Source organism: Camelus ferus, chromosome 3 (assembly GCF_009834535.1).
Source record: "Camelus ferus isolate YT-003-E chromosome 3, BCGSAC_Cfer_1.0, whole genome shotgun sequence".
Taxonomy (NCBI): domain Eukaryota; kingdom Metazoa; phylum Chordata; class Mammalia; order Artiodactyla; family Camelidae; genus Camelus; species Camelus ferus.
In genome coordinates, this window is record NC_045698.1 from 54759722 (window position 1) to 54786379 (window position 26658).

Below are 26658 nucleotides of genomic sequence, written 5' to 3' on the forward strand. Positions count from 1 at the left end.
TAACTTTCTTCCTTATGTCTGTTTTCTCCTATTTCTCCCAGTCATTGTGCTTTTATTTTCTCATTTTCTACAGGGTTCCCTAGAACCATGTTAGAAGATGGTATGTGTGCAAAGTAAACAGTGAGGAAGGGGAAGTGTTTCATCAAGGTCAAGTCCCCAGGCTTCCTACAATCCATCATCTCTGAAATGCCACTTACAAATAGTCCCTTTCAGCTACTGATACTTTGCCATTGAAGAGATTGAGGTTCTTGAAAAATACTAACACTTTCATCTTGGAGGATTTTCTTTATTATAGCATTTTAATTATATGTTTTTATATAAAACAACTTTTAGGAATTTTTTTTTAATGCTCTTCAGGTGTAGGGGTCGGAGTAGAGGCTGGCAAAGAAGGAATAACAATAGATATTCTTTATTTAGCTAGGCATTGAAGTAAGAAAGACTTTCATCTATGTTATTTATTTATTTAAACTTTTATTTTATGGTGGTAAAAACAGTTAACATGAGATCCACTCTAATTTTTCAGTGTTTGCTACAGTATTGTTAAATATAGATACAATCGTGTACAGCAGATCTCTAGAATTTATTAATCTTGCTTAACTGAAACTTTATGCCACTTGATTAGCAACTCCCATTTTCTCCTCCCTCAGCCGCTGGCAACCACCTTTCCACTCTCTGATTCTATGAATTTGCCTATTTTACATACCTCATGTAGATAGAATCATGTAGTATTTATGACTGACTTCTTTCACTTAGCATAGTGTCCACAAATTTCATCCATGTAGTCACATATTGCAGAATTCACTTTTTTTAAGGCTGAATATTATTTCGTTGTATGTCACATATTCTTTACCCACTCATCCATCCACAGACACTTTGGTTATTTCTATATCTTGGCTATAGTGAATAGTGCTGCAGTGAACATTAGAGTGCTAATATCTCTTTGAGATCCTGATTTCAATTCTTTGAGATAATTATTCATAAATGTGATTGGTGGATTATATGGTAGTTCTATTTGTAATTTTTTGAGCTATCTGCATGTTGTTTTCCATAGCAGCTGCACCATTTTGTATTCCCACCGACAGTGTACAGGTGTTCCAATTTCTCCACATTCTTGCCAATACTTGTCTTTTTTTTTTTCTTTGTTTTTTTAACAGAAAGTCCCCCGGGTCAAAGCACCACAGAGGAAAGGCAGGAAGGGTCCCAGGGTCTTAGGGCTAGGGGAGCAGTGAGGCCCCACAGGACCAGAAAGCCGGGTAGGGCACCTAGTTGGCAGGAGCTGTCAGTCTGTGGAGGAGGGAAAACTTGTGAGATGTGACCCAGATTCCACAGTGCGGAAGTGAGGTGCCAGGGACTCCCAAACTTGCCTTGTTTTTTTGATAATAGCCATCCTGACAGATGTGAGGTAGTATCTCCTTGTGGTTTTGATTTGCATTTCCCTGATGATTAGTTGCATTGAGAACCTTTTGATATACATGTTGACCATTTCTGTGGCTTCTTTGGAGAAATGTCTATTCAAGTCATTAGCCCATTTTTAAATTGGGTTATTTGCAAAAAGTTCCTTGTATAATCTGGAAATTGCACCCTATATCAGATACATGTTTTGCAGATGTTCTCTCTTCATTCTTTAGGTTGCCTTTTCACTCTTGATTGTTTCCTTTGCTGTGCAGAGACTTTTTAGTTTGATATAGTCCCACATCCATTTTTGCCTTTATTGCCTGTGCTCTGGTAGCATACTCATGAATTCATTTCCCCTGAGACCAATGTCACAAAGGTGTCTCCCTATGCTTTCTTCTAGGTTTTAAGTCTTAATCCATTTTGAGTTGATTTTTGTGTATGGTGTGAGACAAGTGTCCAGTTTCATTCTTTTGCATGTGGACATCGAGTTTTCCCAGCACCATTATGTGTTCTTGGTACCCTTGTTGATCAGTTAACAGTATATACATGGATTTATTTCTAGGCTCTCTATTCTGTCCTCTTGGTCTATATGTCTGTCTTTGTGCCAGTACTGTACTGTTTTAATTACTGTAGCTTTGTGATGTATTTTGAAATAAGGAAGTGTGATGCCTACAGCTTTGTTCTTCTTTTTCAAGATGGATTTGGCTATTCAGGGTCTCATTTAATCTTCACAACAATTCTTTGAGTTAAGTACTTTTGTCCCCACTCTGTAAACGAGGAAAAGTAATTTTCCTAATACCAGATAGCAATTAAGGGCTAGAGCTGGGAATACACATCCTCGCTGTCTCCAAAGCCAGTGTCCTCTACCACTGCGTTCCACACCTCAGCAAATGGAGAGTCATGAATTCAGTAGGAAACTGTGAATTAGGACACATATGTAAAATTAGGTAAGTCTCAGAGATTTTTACTTATTTATTCACCTGAAAAATATGCATATAATGATTTATACTTCATAGATTTTTTAGGAGAATTTAATAGTTTCCTAAAAAAGCACTATGAGATTCTTCAGAGAGTACCAAAACAATGCCAATTTCCAAAAAGAGCTTAATTGACAGATTTTTCTCATAAAAATCTGCTCCCTAATAATCTTTCATTGAGATGAATAATCAGACAACCTAAAGAGACCCATTGGCTTCACTCTGTATTCTAAAGTAAGCAGTATCAGACCCCTCCTTCCATCCTCCTCCCCACATAATACGTCCTGGGAAAGCTCTCTTTTTATTGGTTGAATGTATTGTCAATCACAAGGCATAAAAAGAACTGCCTCTGCTCTTTTCGCATTTATGAATTAACAGATGTGCCTAGTTTGAAGAAACTGATTATTTCTTGATGGGAAGAAAAATCGTGCTTAGTTTTTCACTAATTTCTTTCTGTATGATATTTTCACTAACTTTGGATCAGATACTTGCCAGGAAAAATGTAAGGTGAGTAACTGCACATCTTTTAATGCAATGCACCTGTGAATTTCAGTGTAAGTGTGAAATTAGGTGGCTCTGTAATTTCTTTATATTGTTTTCACAGCTATATTTGTTAACAGTTCAAAATGAATTTTCTAGGTTAGATCATTTGGTAGCTACTAAAATCATTCAACTAGGGTTTGTAAATAAGAGATAAAAATACAATCTCTGTTAAAAGAGGGAAGAGCTATTTATTTCTTCAAACTATCCAAGAAACATTTGTATTTTGTATCAAAGTATATCTCTATGAGAAAATGACTCAAATCAGCATTCATGTTTCTTTTATACTTATAGGTAAGCATTAATTTCTGTTTCTCCTGCCATTAGTACGTGAGAGGAGAGTAAAGGAAAAATTTAAAAGCCTCAAAAATATATAACCTGTCCCCCAAAGAAAAGATGTTAAATTATTTTAACTGGTAGAAGATGGTAATTGTGTGGAGTATATGCTATTTAAAGCTAACAAGCAAAATTTCTACTTCTATTTCCTTTGTCCTTTTGGCTTTTTTCCATACTATATAAAGGAACATACAAAGATTTCTCTATGAGGAAGAATATTCAAAATCTGAATATCAGTCAACTTATGTTATATCTTGCAATTACTCAGATGTACCATCTCAACAAATCCGTCAGGGGATTTAGTATGAACACAAAGGATGGTGGCAAGCAGGACAATCTGCCAAAACTTATGTTAAGGAATTCTTAAGTCACCAGCTGATAAAAACAACAAGTACATGAGTTATTTTTCATTTGTTTTCTCCCATTGTTTCCATGTCAATTAGTGCTTTCTTGCACGTTGACTTTCAAGTAATAGGTGACCTATACTCCTTAAAGTAGTTAAAGCTTAGTAATGTTTCCTCACCTGGTTTATACAGAAATGACTCATTTGTGTATTTCACTGGTAAAATGTACACCAAGAACTAAGAAATCCCAGTTCTGTTTCTGAGGCAAGATTAATGGGTTTAAATAATTTTAGCTTCAGAAGGGACCCCTAGAAGTCATGTAAATCAATGACCATTTGGATCTAATAATATGGCATATTAATTCATTATGGAGGAAACAACTGTTGCCATTTTGTAAATGCTCTTTCAAATCATGGATCTGAAATTTAAAATATCTTTTAACTCTATGAGCAATTCAGAGTTCTTAAGTCTCTAGGAAGGATGATTGTATTTTAAGCCTAATATGTGTATCCTAAGCTTAGACCAAGTTTTGGTCATCACTCTTCCTTTACATGTTCCTTCCTCAAATTGGGTTTATACTTAGACAAAAAAGAAATCTTTTCCCTCTCTCATAGCATCCCCTGTGAGCTCCCATTTCCCACTGCCCTTTCAGAGTTTGTTCATTCATTAAATTGTTAGTTCATTTATGCATATAACACATATGTTTTTAATACTTGATACTTTTAAATAGGCACTGTGCTAGGTGTTGGGTATACAGTGGTGAGCAATGCAGATATAGTCTCTGCCCTCATGAACCTTTAAGTCTAGAGTGGAAGTGCTCATAAATCAAATGAATGATCTTATTACAAATAAACTGAAATGTGCTTTGAAAGAAAAGTATGGGAGACTATGAACACATAGAATAGGGGGATCTGAACTAGTCTGAAAAGTTAGGGACAGTGTTCCGAGGAAGTGGTATTTGAGCTGTGATCTGGAGGGTATGGAGGACATGACAGGAAGGTGGGGGGAAGGGCAAGAAGGAATATTCCAGGTGGAGAGAACAGCAGGTGCTAAAATTCTTCTGAGGAAGGAGGGGAACATGAAACATTCAGGGAACGGAACTAAAGAACGCTAGTTTAGCTGGAGCAGAGGGGAGGAGGTGAAATGAGTTGAGCACAGCTATCAGGTCAAGGTCCTTCAGCACCTTGTAGGCCATGGTGAAAATGTGGTCTTTATCCTGAGCAGAACCATGAAGCAGTTACTTTACCTTCATCATCATAAAGGAGTACTTATGAGACTCATGATGGAATACTTGGTACATCAAAAATATGGTACCAGCCACCGCAAGCCTGTGGCTCCTGATTATTTTTCATGTTTTCCTTTCACTGGAAATGAATATTCTACTGCTAGTGTAGGTTTACTTTTTTTTTTTTTTAATTAAAAATTACTATTTCTTAGTTTATTTGCAAGATAAGTTTAACCGGATCATTCTTTAGCTTTATTTCAGTTCAGAGGTTATATAGTGATGTGAAAGTCAGTATGTATAGTGTTTTGTCTTTGATTGAGATTATAGCTTCCCTTAAAACCTCATTAGTTCAGACTTATGGGTGGGGGCAAGACCTATTTAAATTACAGTTTATTTTAAAAAGTATAGCAGCATTATCATAAGTCCATACATTCACTGAAATGAAAATAAGCCTATGTTGTTGTCCAAAAGCTTTTCATTAATGAACACATGAAAAATTTTAATTAGTAGAGCAGAATCTCAAGCCAAGCATGTTAACAATATGAAAACTCATTCATTTATTCATGTGCTTTTATTCAATAAACATATATTAAATTCCTCTGCTAACTAGATATTTCCAAATGACTTGATATATTTTTATCCTATTTAGGTAAAATATATCTCATAATTTTGTTTTTGTTCATTAAGACTTTTTAAAATTGAATATTTAACCCTGTATCATGAATTATGATTTTTGGAAAGATGAAGTTCAAATGAAAGAAATTAAAAAATTGATTTGTGTATAGTGATATTATTAGAAAGCTTGAAACTCTTCTGGGGCAGAAAATGTTCTCCACTTACAGGAAGATACTGCAAGGAACATGGCCAAAGGCAGGGAACAATCATACAATCCACCACTGTCACAATATTTTTTTTTCATTTTTTTTTTATTGAGTTATAGTCAGTTTACAATGTTGTGTCAATTTCCAGTGTAGAGCACAATTTTTCAGTTATACATGAACATACATATATTCATTGTTGCATTCTTTTTAACTGTGAGCTACCACAAGATCTTGTATATATTTCCCTGTGCCATACAGTGTAATCTTGTTTATCTATTCTACATATGCCTGTCAGTATCTACAAATTTCGAACTCACAGTCTTTTCCTTCCCACCCCTTTCCCCCTTGGCAACCACAAGTTTGTAGTCTATGTCTGTGAGTCTGTTTCTGTTTTGTATTTATGTTCATTTGCCTTTTTCTTTCTTTCTTTCTTTTTTTTTAGATTCCACATATGAGCGATCTCATATGGTATTTTTCTTTCTTTTTCTGACTTACTTCACTTAAAATGACATTATCCAGGGACTTCCATGTTGCTGCAAATAGCGTGTAAATAATATGCTAGACGATTTCTCAATTTATATATTTTAGACTGTGTAACAGCTTCCTGTTATTATCAACAAAGTATTTAACACATAGCATAGTCTCTCAAGTCGTCCTTTCACCTGGGGATCTCCCTCTATGTCTTCCTTCTTTAGAGCCCTTTTGTCCTCTTGCTCCAGTCTGGGTTAATTCTCTCTAGGTGTGATGTACAATAGTCATCTTTAGGTTTCTCTTTGTCACTCTTCTGAATTTGATCCACTGTTTTTGTTGTTTTTGTTGTTGTTGTTGTTGTTGTTGTTTTGATGCCCGTGCTTTCCTCTTTCTTGATTTTCTCCCTTACTTGGCTGGAACGTATCCTCCATTAGCTTTGGAAAGGATGTGAGAGAGACATTTTTTGAATCCTTGCGTGAGTCTTGTTTTTTTAATTTCTGGAAACTTTTAGGGCATTTTCTTTATCCCAGGCGTCAAAATGCTACAAATACCTTATCTCACAAATATCAACTCAGAATGGATCATCAAAGTGCTAAATGTAAAAGCTGAAATTTTCAAGCTTCTAGATAAAACACAAGAGAAACTCTTCATGACCTTAAGTTAGGAAATATTTCTTTTAGATACAAAAAATAGACAATAAAAGAAAAAAATTCATTAGACTTTTGAAAATTAAAGCTTTTGCTTTTTTAAAGTCACCATTAAGAAAGTGAAAATACATATTCCACCACAAACCCTGTACATGAATGTTTTTGTATCTTTATTTGTAGCTGCCCCAAACTAGAAACATCATAAAAGTCCGTCAGTGAGTGCGTAAACAAAATGTGACATATCCATACAATGAAATATTTCTCAATAATAAAATGCAATAAAATATTGATACATGTAACAACATCAGTAAGTGTCAGTCATAAAACTGAAAGAAGCCAAGTACTAAAGAATATATGTTACATGATTCTATTTATAACTCAAGAAAATTCAAACTAATCTAAAGTGACAGAAAGTTAGTCTGTACTTGCCTGTGGCTGAGGTAGGGGAAACATCTCTCCACTGCAGAAGTGCATGGGGAAACTTCTGTGGGATGTAAATATTCTGCATCTTTATTGTGGCAGTGTGTCATGGATATATGCATATGCCCAAACCCATCATATTGTATACATTGAATGAATTCATGCAGCTTATTGTACTTAACTTACACCTCAGTAGAGCTGATAAAGTGAAAAAATAATTGCAGGTATATTGGAATTTATTAATAGCATCTAGTAGACATTATAGTTATCAATTTATCATCTTCAGAAATTCTCATTAGATATTAGAGAATGTATTATGAAGAAAATGGTGCATTTAATTTGTAATGATTCCATATAATTAATTCTAAAACAATTCACTATAATATATATTTAGTAACTCTGTAGCTAAAATTATGTTTTGTGTATAATGATATGTAATACATGTATTTCTCTAATTACAAAAATGTTAAGAGTTTATATAATAGTCATACATATAGGTCTTGGATAGGAGTCTCATATATTACAGGTACAACCTAAGAAAAATTTAAAATATGCAACAAACTGAACATTTTTATGACATGACACAATTGAAGATTTAGACTGACATGGTATGTAATGTTAGAGAATTATATTTTCCAAATGTAATTGGGCTGTTATTTTAAAAAGTCTTTATTCTTTAGAAATACATACTTAAATGATACAATTTCTGATATTTTCTTCAAAGTAATACCAGAGATGGGAAGTGGGTGGATAAGCAGGTAACACAAGATTAGTTATGGCTTGATAATTACTGAAGCTGGATGATGGGTACAGGTGATTGAAGGAGGGGGAGGGGTCTTATGCTTTTCTGTTTAAATTTGTGTGTTTGTAATATTCCATGATGAAAAGATGTATCTATGTTCTAACTTAGCAATTTCACTTCTAGAAATTTATCTTAAGGAACTTCTCAGGGGTATGAATAAATAATCCATGACAGTGTTCAATGTAGTATTGTTTATTAATTGGAAATAACTTAAATACTTAATAGGTATTCAGTTAAATAAATTTGTATGATGTAATACCACATGGAATTAAAAATACAGAAAAATATGTAATAAGATGGGAAAACATGTGTGATATATTTTTAAGTGAAAAAATTGCAGGCTTTAAAACAGGATGTTTACAAAAATCTGATTTTAAATAATATAAAATATAAATTATATATGTGTAGGGTGTGTATGAGTATGTAGTGAAATGCTGAAAGGACATATATTATAATTTATATCCTCATAATTTTCAGAAATATCTTTTTGAATAGTGTATTTTTTTAATAAAAAGCATTGGATATTTTCACTTTAATATGCTAACAATATAATGTATAAAATTACACTGTAAAATATTTTATTATGTTTTATTATTTGGTTATTTGATTTATTTGGTTATTATTTATTTTTTGTTAAACCTCAGCGTCTAGCACACTGCTTGGAACATAGTAGACTATTCAGTGAATAAAGATTAGGGTCGATACTTAAAATTTTGTTCTTCTTTAAAATGTTCAGTCTTTTCCTTGTTTTCTTTGAAGAACAGATATAGTATTACTTTTTAAATCAGAAATTCATACTCAAAAGTGTACAGTTTTGACAGGCTAAGATTCTGCTCCTCTATTCTGAGATGTAATAAACCAAAATATTCTCCTTAAAATTTCATGTAATATCTAAAATGTAGATATTTGTTTAGCATCTTATTTTTGTTTTTTCTAGTTTCAGCTCTCGAACATCTTCAAATAAAGAAGTGGTTATAAAGAGCGGTAAGACCTGTAATTGTCCTTATGGGGGCGTTGAGGAAGGGTTTTGTCTGTGATGGACTTCCCTGAACGCCGGTACTTGCATCAGGAGTCTCTCATGTGAAAATCTCTTAAACTAGTGTATTCTAAATCATGAACCAAAAGAGACTCAAACCTGGTACATTTCACAGTCTTTAGCATATTCTTGTCACTCAATTACTTTAATAAATCAATGACATTTACCCTTTGTACTCATATCATTTTATTTGACAGATCAGCAGAATAATCGAGATACAAAGCCAATGCAGAATTTCACAATACCAGTCACACAGGTATGGACATGTTAGGAAACTAGATTGTATCTTTAAAAAAAAATGTAAACACATTTCAATTAGATCAGAGCCACTATGAAAATATAAATAATAATTCTATTAATAACCAACATTTTTACTTGAACTTTGGGTGGGGAAATGTATTATGGTAATGTTATAGTTGAGAAAGATTGAAGTTTCATTTGCTCTCATATTTCATTACAATATTCAGTTTTACTTTTGTTACTTTCAGAATAGTAACTGTTTATCTCTGGTTACTGGTAAACTTGGGTTGCTGCTGCCTGTTTAATTTCTCTTTTATCTGTACTTAGACTAGAGTAATTGGTGTGAAATAGTTGATCTAGGTAAGTAGATCTTTCAGATAGAGACCTGCTTTTGTGACTCCAGACTGATGTACTGAGGTGCACTGTCTTGTGCTTCCTGGTAATCTACAAAAGTTTCATAAGATGTAGAACAAGGTTAGAATACCTTGCTAGTTTATGTATATTAAGTGGTCCGGAGTTGCTCTGTCTAAGACAGTAGACTCTAGCCACATGCAGCTACTTAAATTTAAATTCAAACTGAATAATGTTAAGTAAAATTAAAAATTAAGCTCCTCAGTTGTCCTGGCTACATTTCCAGTGCATAATAGTCAATGCCCCAGAATGTCCTATTAGACATTAATGGTCTGGAGAATTATGCTTGATTTCTAGAAACCTCTTGTTTTCTTCAACATGTTAATTTCTTAACTTAAAGTTTTGAATTATTTGGGTTCCTATGATATTGTTTTTTGAAAAGATTACTGCCATTAGTTTCATGGCATGGTGAATTTTAAAAAAAATAGACTTTTTTTTTTAGTAGTTTTAGGTTTACAGAAAAAATTGAACAAAAGTACAAAAGGTTCCCATATACCTTCTCAGTCTACCCACACACCCAATTTCCCCTATACTTAAAATTTTGCATTAGTGTGGTACATTTGTTAAAACTGATGATCCACTATTGATACATTATTAACTAAGTCCATGTTTTGTATTAGGATTCACTCTTTGCGCTGTATGGGTTTTAACAAATGTATAATGATACCTATCTACTATTACAGTATCACACAGAATAATAGTTTCATGGCTAAATATCTACTGCCCTCCACCTATTTATTCCCTTTTCCTCCCCCTACATGGTGACTGATGACTTTTTAAAGTCATTATTGCTAATGTTATCACTTTCAAAGCTGGTTTTTTGTTTGTTTTTATAATTTCATCATTTCCGTTTCTAGTGCTTTGTGGAATGGGGCTAATGTACCTTTCAGGTATACCTATCATTTTTAGGCTTGTTAGGATCAGGTCCACCCATCTCCTTTTCCCCACAAGAGCGTAGACTCTCAAGCTAACAGAGTTCCAACAGGATTTGAATTGGCTCTTTTCCTTCCAAGAAACCTTTTGTACCATAGAAACAAATTTGTATCTTAAATTTTGTTTATTTGGTTTAATTAGGCTCTCAACTACAGTCTGAGCAGACAAAGACATTTAGAAAAAGAACCTTGGAATGCATTCAGTTATTATAACCCGGTTAATATCTCCATGGATGGAATTCCCTGCATTCTCTTCTGGGCGAAAAGAATAACAATTAAATTTAAGAATCAGACCTGGCTGGACCTTACAGAAGAAGCTTTTGGCCAGAAGGCAACAGTGGATGCTGGCAATTCAAATTGCAGTGAAGAAAGTGCCATGTAAGTTGACCCCTTTACTGGAGCAAGCCTTTAGGGTGAGTGTAGCCTGTTAACTGGGTGGTCCAGTCTTCTGTCATTTCAGAAAATAGAAGTAGGCTTCTTTGTACATGACCCTGACATGCATTTCTGAGGAAATATTTAATGTCAAGTGAAAGAATAAGTCAGAAATTAATTTTTTTTAATTTCTTAGTTTTCCCAGCAATTTTCTTCTGAACACTTTAGCTAATTGTTATAATACCTTATGGAAAATCAGAGTTCTGAAAATGAGGGTTCCCAAACTCATTCTGAAAAAGAGAAAGGATTCCAGGCTTGATATCAACTCCAAATGTGAAGTATCAAACTACATTTGTCTCAGCAAGGAGGAAATTACATGTCAATGATCAGAGTCATAAATATTCTAGTAGGTGAAACTGAGAAAACTGACTCTAGCCAGGTCAGATGTTTGATTATAGGAAGTGTTCTAAAGTTGTGGAACATTGCCTGTTTGCAAATGTGCAAGGGTACCTTTGGCCAGATTTCAGAGAGTTCTTTAGGGTATTTAAAAATGATTAGAATAATTATATTTGAGATAGCAGATTAAACAAATACCCCTTTTGAAGAGGAAGTCAGTTTGCAGTGCCTTTCTCTGCTTTTCAGTCATCTAGGCAAGTATTTTTTGCTTGTATTTGTTTTGGTCCAGGGGGAGGAAGCCTGGCACATCCCACTTGCTTTCTATAAACCTCATTGCTTTAAACATTTGTTGGTATAATGGAGGCTTTTGGAAAATTCTCTGCATTTGTTTTGGCCTGGTTTAGATGGGCAGAATGCTTTGCATAAACCATAACATACTGTGTGTTTGTTTCTCTGTATTCTTATATCCTTTGGTGGAAACACATTTTTATTCCTGAACTTCTCATTTAAAAATTCTTGATGATGGATAAAAATAGATTGTATTAATATACACTTACAAGTTATATTACAAGTCTTAGTAAGTATCTTGCTATTTAGAATGACTATCTCTTATTAGGGAACTAGGAAATTGTAAGCCTAAGCATTAGAGTCCTCCCAGATTTGTTTTTTCTGTTACAGCACGCCTATCAAAAAGACTCCAGCACTGCTGAGAGCTCAGGACTTTTTCCTCAGGCTCTAATTAATTACCTACAGGGCTCTTTATTTGTGGTCAGCTGCAGGGAGAGAGATTACCTGGAGATCATCTTGCCTGTCCATGGCTGACTGGCCTTCCTTGATTCCATTTATCCTGACTCCAGGGTATTTGTGGGGAAGATCAGGGCACCACAGCTTTTTGCTGGGCTTTAGAAACCTTAATTATCTCTGGGAACCTAGAGACAGAAAAGATGAAAACTTATCTTATAGGCCCAGTTCTCCCAATGAGCTCTGTGAATTGACAAACAGGAGCCGCTGTAGGACCATCATCTGTGAGACGGAGGTGATGGCATCTGTCACTTGCGACCAACAGGGCTTGAGCACTTGGTATCAGCCGGGCACCTTGTGAGGACTTCGCAGGTAGTTATCTGTTATTCTGCACAATGCTATTGCAAACAAGTCCTTGAGTCAGAGTTACAGTTGTCATCTGTGTTTCAGGTGAGAAAATCAAAGCTCACAGGTTAGGAAGATCTAAGATTGTATAGCTTGTATGGTAATAGAGCTGGGGTCTAAAACGTCTTTAACAATGCCATCTTACCTCCTCTCTCTCGGCCCTGTCTCATAGGGGTGTGAAAACAAATGAGGAAATGTATGCGTGAGAACTTTGTCAAGTACTACTCAAAGTACTAGTATTATCTTCCTAAGATACTAGTAATAATTAGGATAAAATAGTGTCTGGTTACTTGTTGGAGAGGCCTAGGGGCCTTTGTTTTCACAATACACAAATTAATGATTGGGTGAGACCTGACTGTTTTTCTGTCACTGCCCATGAATTTTAGTGGGTGACTCCCAAGTGTGCATCATCCACCTTTTGGAGTCCTGCTCAGGCGAGTGTGCAGGCCTCCTGGAGAGCCCATGCAAGGGCGTGGGTGGGAGGCTTCCCAGGTTGTAAGGGCCTCAGGGACCAGCTACTGAGACTGTTCCTGATTCCTGTGAGTTGCATAGATTAGTGAGATGCCTTTGCTGGGCTGGCAAGGAAATCTTATATTCAAGAACCAGAAAGGGAGTTGTGGAAAGAACAAACCCAAGCAAAGACATAACCATGTAAGGTCAAAAACACAGATTAAAAAAAGATGACCATATTTTAGTCCTTAGAAACAAAATGTTCAGGGAAAGGCAAATTGTTGGCAGACAGATTTGCTATGAAAGTCTTTTTAAATAGTGAAAGCCCTACAAATAGAGCATAATCCCAGCATCTGTGTGTATTTTGAATTTAGACAATTATAGTCTGACGAATTGAGAATCTGTTTTAAATATGGGAGGGTAGGGCCCTTGGAAGAGTAAAAGGAGCTTTTTTTTTTTTGAAGGACTCCCTAGGTTGTATTTCCCTTTCATGTTCCCAGGTTATGGTGCAGTGCTTGGCATAGATTTTCACTGAGTGCTGAATTTGCTTTGTTGAAATCGGACCTCGTGTTCTTTGCTCTGCAACAGAGCACGTTAACAGCTTTCACTGAAACCAGGGCTGCTGGAGAAATCTCTGGGGGCATCAGAAGCATAGAGGCTGTTGAGCTGCTCCATCAGAGATTCTGGTGGGCTCAGCATGGCTTTGCTTTGAACTTAACTTCGTTAGCTGGAGAGCCAGTTTGTGGATAACTATACTATTCTGATTCCTTGGGAGAACTGGAGAAATTTCTGTTAGAATAAGTGGCTAGTCAAATTTATAAAGTACAATCCAAGAAATGCATTTCATTTCTTTAAAGTATTTTCAGTAATTTGTAACAGATTATCAGAATATTGTTAGAGAAAAATCCTCTTGAAGACTGCTTTACTGAGTAAATTAGCTTATGAAGTGTTTGTAAATGAGTGCTTCTAATGTGTCTAAGCTTACGATGTTAAGAAATAAAGATATTTCTTTTAGCGATCTTATTAATATGGTGTTTTATAAATACCCCTTCCCTTTTCTCTATATGTAGTATGAAGATAAACTTCAGCTCAGTCACTGACATTTCTATTTTTGGATAAGTGGTACCAAATTAATGAGATTATATTTGTGTGATTTTTTTTTAAGTGTGTAATTGGACGTTTTATAACCATCTACTTCTGCTTTTTTTTGGTTTTATAATGTATATTGAGGTGTTATAATTTCTAGACATTATAATGTCACATCAGTGCCATCCTTTATATATTTAATTTCTCACATATTCCCATTTTAGTTGTTTATTTAGCTTTTTATAATTCTTATTTTCAACCTATTGAAATTTAAATGGAATATGCTAAACTGCACATATTTAAAGTGTACAGTTTTGGTCAGTTTTGACATATGTTTGAAACCATCACCACAATCAAGACAGCAAATATTTTCATCATACTCAGAAGTTTCCTTGTGCTCCTTTGTAATCTGTCTCTCTGCCATTCCCACTTCTCCAGGTAACCACTGTTCACTTTCTATCATTATAGATTAGTTTGCATTTTCTAGAATTTTATGTAAATAATCGTATAGTGTACACTCTTTTTAGTCTGGCTTTTTTCACTTAACATAATGATTTTGATATTTTTCTACGTTATTGCATGTATCAAAGGTATGTTCCTTTTTATTGTTCAGTAGTAAGTACTCCTTTGTATGGATATACCATAACTTATTTATCTATCCACCTCTTGGTGGACATTTGTTTTTCCCTCAGTTTTTAGTAACTTTCTAAATAAAGTTGCTATAAACATTCATGTACGAGTCTTTGTAGGAACATATATTTTCTTTTCTCTTAAATACCTAGAAGTGGAATGGCTGCATCATATGGTATGTGTAGGTTTAGCTTTTTAAGAAACTGCCAAGCTGGTTTTTTTAATCATTGTAGCATTTATCCACCAGCATTGTATGAGAGTTCCAGCTGCTTCACATCCTTACCAACAATTGGTATGGTCAGTATGGGATTATAGAGAAAGTATTTTTATGTTTTTGTATGGTTAGTAATTTCTGAACAAATTTTTTCAGGATCTCGGTTAAAAGATAAGTCTTGGAGTTAGTAAGAGATGTACCTCCTCAGAGGAACGTGATTATGTGCTCAGGACCATCGAGATATTCCAGGGCTTAGAACCCAGAGAGGCTTTTTATCTCCCCTTTGGAGACATTTATTTACATACATGGGTGTTAGACATGCAGCCATTTGTCTCCTTCATGGTGAGCTGTTTGCTCCCATCCAAAGGTTAATAAAAGTCATATACTTTTATTTCCCAAAGAAAATGTTTGACACTAAGAAAGCAAATGTTTATCTCCCTCTCTTAGGAGGTTAAGGAGGACCCCTGCCTCTCTTCTGTATAAACTCCTACAGTCACAATTTTAGTGTTCTTCACCTATGCTATAAATCTCTGTATGTACAGGATGACATCTGGCTCTCATCATATTGCCCAGGAGGAAGAAGCAGGCTAAAAAGAGAACCAATATGGTTATTGCTCTGGGTTAGTAATGATCTGTCTCTGCTCTAGGAAATCTTGTGTTAACATTTAGAAAAATGTGAATAAATGTAGATGTTAAAGGCTTAAGAGTAGTTTTTTAAAAAGTTGTTAAAACATTCTGATTACCATGGTATTGTATTGTGGTTTTATTTTATATTTTCCCAATGACTAATGATGTTGACATCTCTTCATGTACTTATTAGATATTTGTATATCTTCCTTTGTGAAGTGCATTGTCTTTTGAGCATTTTGAAGCTGGATTGTCTCCTTATAATTGAGCTGTTAGTGTTATTTGCTGTATTTCAGATACAAGTTCTTTGTGTATGTGTGTTGTGAATATTTTCTCACATTCTGTGGTTTGCTTTTTTTTTCTTAACAGTATCTTTTGAAGAGCAAACATTTTTGAATTTAATAAAGTCCAATTTATCAGTTTTTTTCTTTTATAGTTCATGGTTTTATATTTTTTCAAGAAACTGTTGCATACCCCAAGATTTCAGAAATGTTCTTTTATGTTTCTTATATGTATCTTATAGTTTTAGTTGTTACATTTAGGCCTGTGATCCATTTGGAGATAATTTTTGAATATAGTGTGGAGTAAGGGTTATTTCTACTTTGATGGACTGTGTTTCTGTTTTCTTAGGTTGTCTCTCAAGTTTGGTGATGCTGGAAATCCCAAAGGTCTTGATATAAGGTAAGTATGGATATCATTTTGGAATATCATAGGTTTAGCACTTCAGATTAACTCCATATAATTTATTAATTCAACAGGTAGGTATCAAGGGCCTGCTATGTGACAAGCACTGTGGCATGTGAAATGCCACACATATGTAATTACACTGACGAGTCAGTGGTGTTATGACGGGATCCTATAGTAATACTTTCTTTAGTTTCAAAGCATCTATACTTTATCCTTCTTCCATTAGGGACCTAGAAAACACATGAACCTAGGAATGTGATACCCTTTTCCTCTGAGCAAAGAATAACATATATTTAAAGCTCTAAAGTTGGGCTCTAGTTTGAAATTATTTTCTATATATAGCTCCTTAAAACTGAGTCACACGTATTATTTAACAATAATGAAAAATTCTCTATTAGCAGAGTTCCCCAGCAGACAATCAGCATAGGCCTACATTTTTCTGTGTTTATGTATGGAATAATGCATCTGCCTGCGGTGGTTTATCCAAGCAGTTAGGAACTGCTCTGGAGGTAGGGGGCAATTTGAAGGCATTAAAATTTTTTTTCTTATAAAAATGTTTCCCTTCCTGTAGGACCAACCAGTTAGTGGAGATAAGTAGCTGTGTCTTTAGCATTACTTGAAAAAGCAGCAGGATGTGCTAGAGCAGTCTTCCCTAAGCTGTGTTATGTGGAACACTTCTGCTCATGTAAATGTTTATAATATTCCCCAGAAAAGGGATCCTGTAGTCAAACGTGTTTGAGAAAGACTGCATACCTCCTCTTGGAGATTCATAGTATAAATTTGTATATTGAAGCTTCTGTGAAGACATGCCCTTAAGAGGAAGATTGCTGTACTTGGTGACTTAGATTAACTTAGCATTTCCTACATTTAACCTTGGAAAGCTCTTGCCACAGAACATTTGCCCATGTATCATGGGACACTAGTGTTTCACAGGTCGTAATTTAGAATTTACATGCCATCATCTTTCAGAGGAACTTTATAAGGAAAATTAAATTCCACAAGGTAACAAAACACGTATACATATCTGTTTGATATAGGAATGGGGAATATTTTTGATTCAAATAGTACTCTTTTGTTTTTTTACCAAAAGGAAAGTAACTTTATGATTATTTTTTCTGATGATAAAGCTATGCACCAGACACTGTATTCCCTTGGGCATTTTCATTTGAGAACACTACAGTTCACCAGCTCAACTGCCAGCCTTTCTTTACCTAAAAGCTTTCTCAGGCCTAAAAGGCCCACTGCCTCCCATCCTTACCTCAGCAGCTCTCAACCAGTGACTGAAAGAAGTCTATAAATATCCCAGCTCCCTCCCCCTCAGGTGAGATAACTCAGAGGTGTGTGTCCTGCTTGTCTCCCAGGATTCCTCATGGGCATTAAACACCAGTTGCTCACAGTGGAAACTTGTTTAACTGTGTCCTTTGGGGCTGCCTTCTAATCCTCTGTCGTTTCTCTTTGCTCCAGTCTATGTATTTTGAATGACTAAATTCCCAAATAAATTTGGGATCGCCTCCACAGAATAATTGTATTATAATTGCATTCACATCCTTGTCTGTTTCTCTAGGAGCACAAACTAAGACAAGGTTATACATGTCCATTGAAAATAGAAAAATCAGAAAATAATGAGCTATAAAAAGAAAATGAAAATCATTCATAATCCAACCACTATTGGTGATCACTATTAACATTTGTTTTTCCTATTTTTACTTTTTTTATTGTGGTAAAAGTTACATAACATAAAAGTTACCATTTTAAAGTGTTCAGTTCCATAGCATTTACTACATTCACAGTGTTGTACAGTCATCACCTTTATGTAGTTCCAGAACATTTTATCTCCCCAAAAGGAAACTACATACTCATTAGCAATCACTCCGCATCCCCCTTCCCAGCCCCTGGCAGCCACCAGTCTGCTTTCTATCTCTATGGATTTGCTTATTCTGGACATTTCATATACATGGGATCATATAACATACGACCTTTTATTTCTGAATTTTCCAGTGTATACTTTTGAAAGAGCAACTTGGAAGGGCAGAAACTGAAGTAGGCACACACCCTCCATCCACACCCCTCCATCCCTCTCCCTGTTCAATGTCAGACACCTGTGTGATTGCTAGGGGAGCTGGCTGCTGGAGCACCCTTTGCCTGCATGTCCACCAGAGGGCCAGACATCCCCCAGTGCAGCCCTGACCAGTGGTATGAGGTGTTTCCAGATCTCCCAGCAGGACAGAGCCAAAATCTCCCTCCAGGGACTCTGCTGAATGAATGCCTTTACTTGTTCTCCCCTCCCTCCACCCATTTCCCATCTTCCCTGCCCTGTCCTTCTGGGATTTTTCTTAAAAAAATCACTTGTCCACAAATCCTTGTCTCAGAATCTGCTCCAGGAGCCAGCCGCATGTTCAAGAGGCCTGGGCAGAGGGTGTCATGTCCTCCAGGCCCATATGCATGCCTCTGCTGTCCCGAAGTGGGCCAGAGACACAGAGCCAAAGACCCCATGTGCTGGACAGCTATTTGGAAAAACAACCTGGTTTTTTCACCAGGAATGATTTTTCAAGCAGATCCATTGGTGCCTCAATGCATCCGTCTCACTGAGCCTGTCGTAACTGCCTCATTCTCAGGCTGTTAATCTGAAACAGGGCTGCAGACAATGTGGCAGGCTCTCTCCCAGCCCTGAGCCCAAGGACAGTCATTTCTGGGGAATCAAGAGCCAGCCTTCCCTTTCTGGGACTGACTCATCTCTCCCACTGCTCACCCTGGAACCTCTGACTCCAGAGCTCAGACCTGAGATATCTACTCCCTTCATCCTGGCCTTCAGCATTCTTGGTGGATTGTTGCAGTGGTCAGGATTGGCCGGGCTCAACTACATCCCTGAAAACACCTTCAGTATCTGACTTAGGTGCCCAGGGTGAGCTGGGGGTGTCCAAGATAACATCGGATGTTTATAACACCAGGCACAACACAGGGCACTCGCCATGCATGGCCCTTTTAACTTAAACAAGCATAACCCATTTTACAGATGAGGAAACCAAGGCCTAGAGAGGTTGTTTAACAACACTTATCATAGGATTAATAAAAGCAGTATTCGTGAGAACTCTTTTGGCTGCACAAAGCCGAAAGGGAACTGATTGATTAATGGGATTGAAAACAGCACCTTCAGGCTCAACTGAATCAAAGTGTTTAACCAGCCTCATCAGGGCAGCATCTTTCTCCATCTCTTGGCTCTGCTGTTCTCATGTTAACTTCATTCCTAGGCAGGCAAGATGGTGGCCAGCAATTGTGAGCTGACAGTTATCCACTTAAAAGAGCTCTCTGTTGCCTGATAGCTGTAGCAGAAGCATGAGGATTGCATTTTACTGACCCAGCCTGAGGCATATGCCTCTTTCTAAGCAATCACAGTGATTAAAGGGCTGCAATACACTGATTGGCAGGACCTGTGAGACTTCACTGAGGAGGGAGAGGGTCAGCCCTATACTCACCAAGATGCTGTTCCCAGAGGAGCAGGATCATAGCCTGGAGGTAGGCAGAGCCAGGATCAAAACCCAAGCTTTCACCCTGAGCTATACTGATCTCAGTTGCTTTTTTTTTTTTAATTGAAGTATATTTAATTTACAATTATTGTGTTAGTTTCAGGTATACAGCAAAGTGAGTGATTGCTATTAACATTTTGATCTCTGCCTTTCCAGAATCTTTTTCTGTGAAGTCACACATTTTTTAAATGAAAAAAGTTATCATGACATGCATATTATAACTTTCTTATTGCTAGAGAATATTCCATTTCAAAATGGCTAAGAATAAGGGCTCTGGTCTCAGATTGGATTCGAAGCCCAGCTCCAATGTTACTCCCTGAGTAAATTTGCAAAAGTTACTTATTTAACTCCTCTGTGGATAATAGTATTATCTATCTCATGGTGTTGTAGTGAAGATTAAATAATATACACATAAAGAACATAGAAAGGTGCTTGACTCATAGTCAGAGCTATTACTGTTATTTTTGACCATTATTTATTTAGCTTATTCTATGTTATTGTCCATTTAGTTTTTGTCAGTTTTTTGCAATAATAAAATTATTTTCATTCTAAAAAAGAAAATAACTCCAAACTTTATGTGTTTTTCCTTTTGTAGGAATTTGTATTGTTCACTTTTGGGGGCTGCCCTGTAATTTACTTTTATTCTCACCAATCAGGAGGCTGTTGTTCAGAACTAGAAAAGTAAAAGCCTTTCTCTGAGCCAGTTCTACTACCTGACAAAAGAGGGCGCGATTGTACTGTTCATAATCAATGTCCTGTGTCAGCAAATGTAAAAGTGCTCTGGGGGGTATTAACTGTTTTAAAATCATTTTCAGATTCACCCTTACCAATTACATCCAGAGCTGGTTTAGTTTGCACCGAGTTGAGATTATTTTCAATAATTCAGTTCAAGCATCTTTTAATGCAACTGGCATATATGCTCCGTCAAGTTACTCCTACCACTGCCAGCGTGTCAGCAGCCTGCAGCAGTACGATGCCCTTTTGTTGCCCAGTGACACCAATGATATGTCAAGCCTGTGGGAGGTCACTTTTGTTGATTTCCAGGTAATAAACTAAAACATATGCTTAATGTACCTGTGTGTTTTGAGCCAAAGAAACTCAGTGTTTGTTTGAAAACATAGATGTTTAAGGAGAAGAGAGGAGTGGAGATCTTTAAACTAATAGTGGTGTTTTTTCCCTTTGTCTTCTAAGGTATGAAATAGAATAGGATTGAGTATTTCCTCTTCCTGCACAGTGACCTCCCCACCCCCCACCCCCTTCCCAAGGACTTGCTTTTACATTCAGGTTTATCCAGTCACGAATAATAATCAGTGAGGAATGCTAGCAACCTAAGCTGAAGTGAAGCTGTGGCATGAAGCCCAGTGACTAACACTTCCTGGAGTGAGAGGCCCTTCTAGGGAGAGGAATTGTTGGACAATTATTTTATTTCCTTCAGGGAAGGGAGTAGTGATCCTATTAGGGCAGATAAGAAGTACATCTGTAGCATGAGTGACAGCTTTGGCGTTTAGCATAGGATTGGAACTGTCAGCCAGGGAGTCAAAAATATCCCAAAGATCCTCTTGAAGGTATTTGGGGAAAGGCATGAAGGCATAAGAGATTCCTTTGCACCTCCAGAATCTCAGGCTAAGAGACATTTGTCAATTTCCTTTATTCTGTTTACTGTGAAAAAAGCTTAACTTGTACTTCTGACACACTGAAATAGGCAGGGTTTTGCCTGTTCCTTTTATGGGCACTTCCTGATCTTTCCCATATACAAATACATATTTACTCCCCCACCCCTCAGCTTGGAGAAGTGTGGTGGGGTAATTTGGAGTAGGGAAAAATTTTGCATTTTGGAGTTAGAAAGACATAGTTTTGAATTAGTTCTCAGCCACTTGGGCAAATTACTTCACCCTCTCAGTTTCTGACCTGTCTTTACAAATGTAAAGAATTCATGGCCTAATATATGTGGCAACACCCAGGATTGTGTCAGGCATGGATTAACAGTAACTAATACTTACGAGTCCTCTTTGTGGGTCAACACTGTTGTAGTTATTTTACATACTTTGTCTTCAAAACTTACCATAATGCTGCAAGATAACTGCTGTTATCCCTGTTTTGCAAATGAGATGACTGAAACTCTAATGATTACATAATTGCTCAGTGATATAACTGGTAAAGAGGCAGAGGCAGAATTTGAATTATGGACTGTCTGGCTCCAAAGACACTTTACAATATATGTAATGTATATATATTCATATAATATTTATAAAGTATGTATTATATCTGTTTCTCTCTCTTGCCCTTTAAAAAGAGAAGTAGGCAGAAAGGACAATGAGGAGGTAATAATGAAAGGAAGGAATAATTCACAGATAATCTTACCTGATTAGAACAGATGAATTGACCGATTTATACCTCCACCTTGTTCCAGGAATGACTTACTATGACATGTAGAAATACTTCAAGAAGAATAATTTTGCAAAATAAGTAAACCATTTCACACCCATTAGGATGATGGTTACTAAAAAAAACAACAAAAACCCCCCAAAGCAAAAATAACAACTGTTGGCAAAGATGTAGGGAAATTAGAACCCTTGTACATTGTTGATGGGAATGTAAAATGGTGTAGCCACTACGGAAAACAGTATGGCGGTTCCTCAGAAAGTTAAACATAGAATTACTGTGTGATCCAGCAATTCCATTTGGGAGTATATATCTAAAAGAATTGAAAACAGGTACTTGAATGGATATTTGTGTACCTATGTTCATGGCAGCAGTATTGACAATAGCCAAAAGATGGACGTAACCCAAATGTCCATCAGTGGATGAATGGAAAACAAAATCTAGCATATACATGTAATGGACTATTATTTAGCCTTAAAAAGGAAGGAACTTCAGATACATCCAACAACATGAATGAACCTTGAGGATATTCTACTATGTGAAATAAACCACACACAAAAGAACAAATATTTATATAATTCTGCTTATGAAGTACTAGAGTAGTCACATTTGAAGACAGAAAGTAGAATGGTGGTTGCTGTGGGCTGGGGGAAGTAGGGTACAGAGAGTTAGTGTTTAATGGAGACAGAGTTTCAGTTTTGCAAGATGAAAACAATTCTGGAGAATGATGGTGCTGACGGCTACACAGTGATGTGAATGTACTTAATGCCACTTAATACACCTAAATATGGTTAAGATGGTAGATTTTATGTTATGTATATTTTACAATGAAAAATGTAAAACAAAACAAAAAAAATAGACATGGTGTTAAGAAAAACAGAGGAAGAAAAGATCGGTTAGAGCCACTGGTGAAGTTGGTACACAAAACCACAAGATCATCTGTCTGCCCTGGCTAGAAGCAGCACAGTAATTTGGCTCTGAAGCTTTTGAACAGCCAGCATAAGAAAAAATCACCTGCTACATGTTCATGGGATTCACAAGACTACCTGAAGTGTGCTTGTGAGGAGCACATCCATCCTTGGTGCAGCATCCTCAACAGCAGCCTCACAGTGGACAGAGCACTGGGTGTTGGAGGTGGACCTTGTAAAACACCCTTCATGTGGGCAGATGCAGAATGCAAGCCCAGCCCAAGGAAGAAGTGGTGGTGGTGATGGAGGTTAAGGCATATATAAAAAAGGCTACATTCCACGTATGCAGCTTCGCTGATCTGGCTTAATCTAGGAATAAAGTATAGAGTGATGTCACATGCATGGCAAACTCAGATGCCTCTGATAAAACTCAGATGCCTCAGGTGGGCCAGCTGGGGACTGTGGCAAAGTTGTAGTTGGCATCGCATGGAGTATATTTTTGCTTTGTAGGAATGCAGGCCCAGTATTGCTGGATCTTTTGACTTTTCAATTGAAGATAGGAATCTGGATTCTTGGAGGAAATTTTCAGGATATTTAGAAATCTGGGCCAAACAAAACTTACCTGTGGGGAAGATAACAGAGTGCTTGCAACCTCTAGTCCAGAACATGGATAGACAGCATATCTCTCAGGTATTCTCCACAGATACTGTTCTCAATCAAGTCTTAAGAATTAAGTGGCAGTCAACATGAGGATATTCACTATGGCTGGAATTGCAGCATCAGGTGAGGCCATCTTTTGTCTTTGAGGAGTTTGTCGTTGAGAAGGCCACTTTGCCTCTTTTTAGAGTGAGCAGGCCAACTATCCCAGAAGCCATACCAGGAGTCCCCTTCAGGAGTTGTTTTGGTTCAGTCTAGAGCTCAGATAGTTGGGTGAGCAAGACTCTTAAGGTCTATGGTATGATGGGTGACTGCAATCATTTAAGCATGGGAAAATGCTGGAGTGCCCACTTAAGTCATAAAAATGAATTTTTGGTAAAGCACTCATGGATAATTCAATTTTCTGATGCACCCTTCTAAAAGCAGCTAGGTGACTGAGGTGATGCTATATAGTATTATATTCTAAAAGCCAGCTGAACGTGGGAGCTGCCTCCCACAAATGATTGATCTCATTTAGAGTCTTTACTCTGTAGGCCCTGTTTCTTCCATTGTGATAGTATTTAGATATTGGGGCCAGTTGTCGATTTGAACTTCCCCTAGTTCCAAGTAATTAAACCACTTCATTTGCACATATGAGAGAGCTTTTCTTTCTGTTCTCTGGGCAGATTGCAAGGGGTATATAGCTCTTCCAAAAGCAGTACTAAGTCTGCATGTTACAGCCAATAAAGAGGTTAGTGACTGGAGGAAGAAAAGACACAATTACCAAGAGTTACAGAGTTGTACTGAAAAGTGACTCTAAAGGCAAACTGCCCCGGTTTGAATTACAGCTTCAGTGCACTTAATACTGTGTGACTCTGGGCAAATTACTTAACTTTTCTGTCTCGGTTTCCTCATCCATAAATTGGAATACAGTAGTAACTTATTCAAAGGCTCTTGTGAGTATTAAACAAGTTAAGGCAGTGTCTAGTACATAAAAAATCTTTATTAAGTGTTAGCTTTTGTTATTATCTGTATTTTATGTCATTGGGAATCATGATATCTTCTCTTAAAAGACTCTTCCTACCTACTTCCTGTCAACAGAATCAAAGGCAGAGGAACCGAGACTTAATATTCTTTGTGAAATTTTTATTAACACTTACAAAATTTTGGAGACACCAGACATTGTGGTTTTAGATGAACCAAGATTCAGATTAAAAGAGGTTTTATTTCAGAGCCTTGAAAACTTTACTGGCTTCTTAATTATAACAACCATCTATCCCAGAGTTTCTGGCTCAGTCTTGATTTAAAATTAAATTTCACTCTCCTCCAAAACGCAGTCATATTTGTTAGATAATGTGTTTAAATTATTCAGAAAATATGGCCCCAGTATTTAAATTTGACTAATTAGGGGTCCAGGACCCCTAGCCCAACTGGGAAGTAGGTCTTAGGAGGAAAGAATATATCACTTCAACTCTTTCCTTTCTCCTGACAGATCCAAGGCTTTACCATCAAGGGGGAACAATTTGCCAGGGCTCGAGACTGTGCCTCTTCTTTCTCGCCAGCCATTCTGATTGGCCTGGCAATGTCTCTGATCCTGCTGCTGGTGTTGGCGTACGCCCTGCACATGCTTATCTACCTGCGGTATCTGGACCGGCACTACGATTTCTTCGCCTCTCCGGCCCACTTCCCCCAGATGAAAGCTCGAGATGCAGCAGAAGAGAAGGAGCTGCTCAGGAGCCAGGGAGCCGAATGCTATGAACTGAGAAGCCAACAGATATGCAAGATTTATGTTTAACAGCACAGGTCCCTCTCCCACACGAAGTCCACAATAGACTCTGAAAGCAGCTGTTTTTGTTCTTTGCTGTTTGACTTGCAATATAAGGTTTTCACCAAAAAGCTTGATTTTTTTTAAAAGAAATGCATGCAAAGACTACATCTTGGAGCATCCACTGGCCTTCTTAGATAGACTTGGAGCAATGAAAAAGGTATCTCAGGAATCCCACAGAGGTCAGTGTTATTGCTGCCCCAAAGTTCTTGAAAGCAAAAGAATATAGCAAGTTAAGGAGACCCCCCAAAAAAGAATGATGCAATATAGATAAGGGAAAACACATTTGGTCCTCCTTGCCTGTGCCAATTTGCACGTGACAAATATAGAAATAATATTAGGTTATCTGGAAGTTCAGAATTTAAAATATAACATAGTTAGCATTTTTCAGAAATTATGTCCCAATTTTATTTTTAAAAATAGTCTTTTTTTCCCCCTTTCACAGAACTTTTTAGGGAAGACTGCTGTCAATATGGTAGACACTTTATTCAAGGACGTCCTTATCACTTACTTTGCTATTCATAGGTGGCGCAGTTCAATCTGTGAAGGAGTGATGATAGTCTTGGCAGTATTTTACCTTTTCCATTTGGTTGTGGTGCCAAAGCTTGTCTCATTTGTCTGATTTAGACCTCCATCAGCTTTCATAGGTGCCACTTGAATTAAACGACTAAATTAAGTAAAAACAGTGTGCTTGCTGTGCACATACCACTCCAAGCCCCTTTCCAATGAGATAGTGTCCCATAAACTCTTCTTTAATATAAATTTTGAAGCCACCACTGATCTTATATAACCAGTTTCTTCCCCATGGATTTCCCCATAATCCTTTTCAGTTCTTGGAATATACTGAAGAATGGCTCACTCTGCATCCTCACCAAAGCTTCTCTAATATGACTTCTGTGTTAAAGAGATCTTATGTGTAAAAACTATCGCATTTTCCTAACTAGGGTTTCACCCATGACCTAGGTTCTATTAAGATACCATGCAGAAAACTTAGAAAGCAGTTGAGAACAATGTGGGGTAGGGTGTCATGCACAGAGAAATTGGATCGTCTCGGCAGCTGTGGTGATGGTTTTATAGCCTCATCTCATCTTTGATGCCAAGTATGAGCGATAATGATTGTTGGATTTCTGATAAAACAGTCTCACGTTGGACATTTCTTTTGGCTGCGTTATTCTTGG

At 36.8% G+C, this 26658-nt stretch overlaps 1 protein-coding gene across 2 annotated transcripts in view; it reads left to right on the forward strand.

The window, feature by feature from the left end:
- Positions 1 to 26351, forward strand: part of ATP6AP1L (ATPase H+ transporting accessory protein 1 like) — a 38090-nt gene extending 11739 nt beyond the window's left edge. Inside the window, exons 4-9 of one of the 2 annotated variants that reach the window (XM_032475471.1) lie at positions 8916 to 8962; positions 9212 to 9270; positions 10740 to 10975; positions 16149 to 16199; positions 20545 to 20773; positions 25148 to 26351. In XM_032475471.1, coding sequence (XP_032331362.1) covers positions 8916 to 8962; positions 9212 to 9270; positions 10740 to 10975; positions 16149 to 16199; positions 20545 to 20773; positions 25148 to 25450 — 925 coding nt within the window. In that variant the 3' untranslated portion in view covers positions 25451 to 26351. The remainder of the gene's footprint in view (positions 1 to 8915; positions 8963 to 9211; positions 9271 to 10739; positions 10976 to 16148; positions 16200 to 20544; positions 20774 to 25147) is intronic. The other variant, XM_032475480.1, reaches the window with a different exon arrangement.
- The last annotated feature ends 307 nt before the right edge of the window (positions 26352 to 26658 follow it).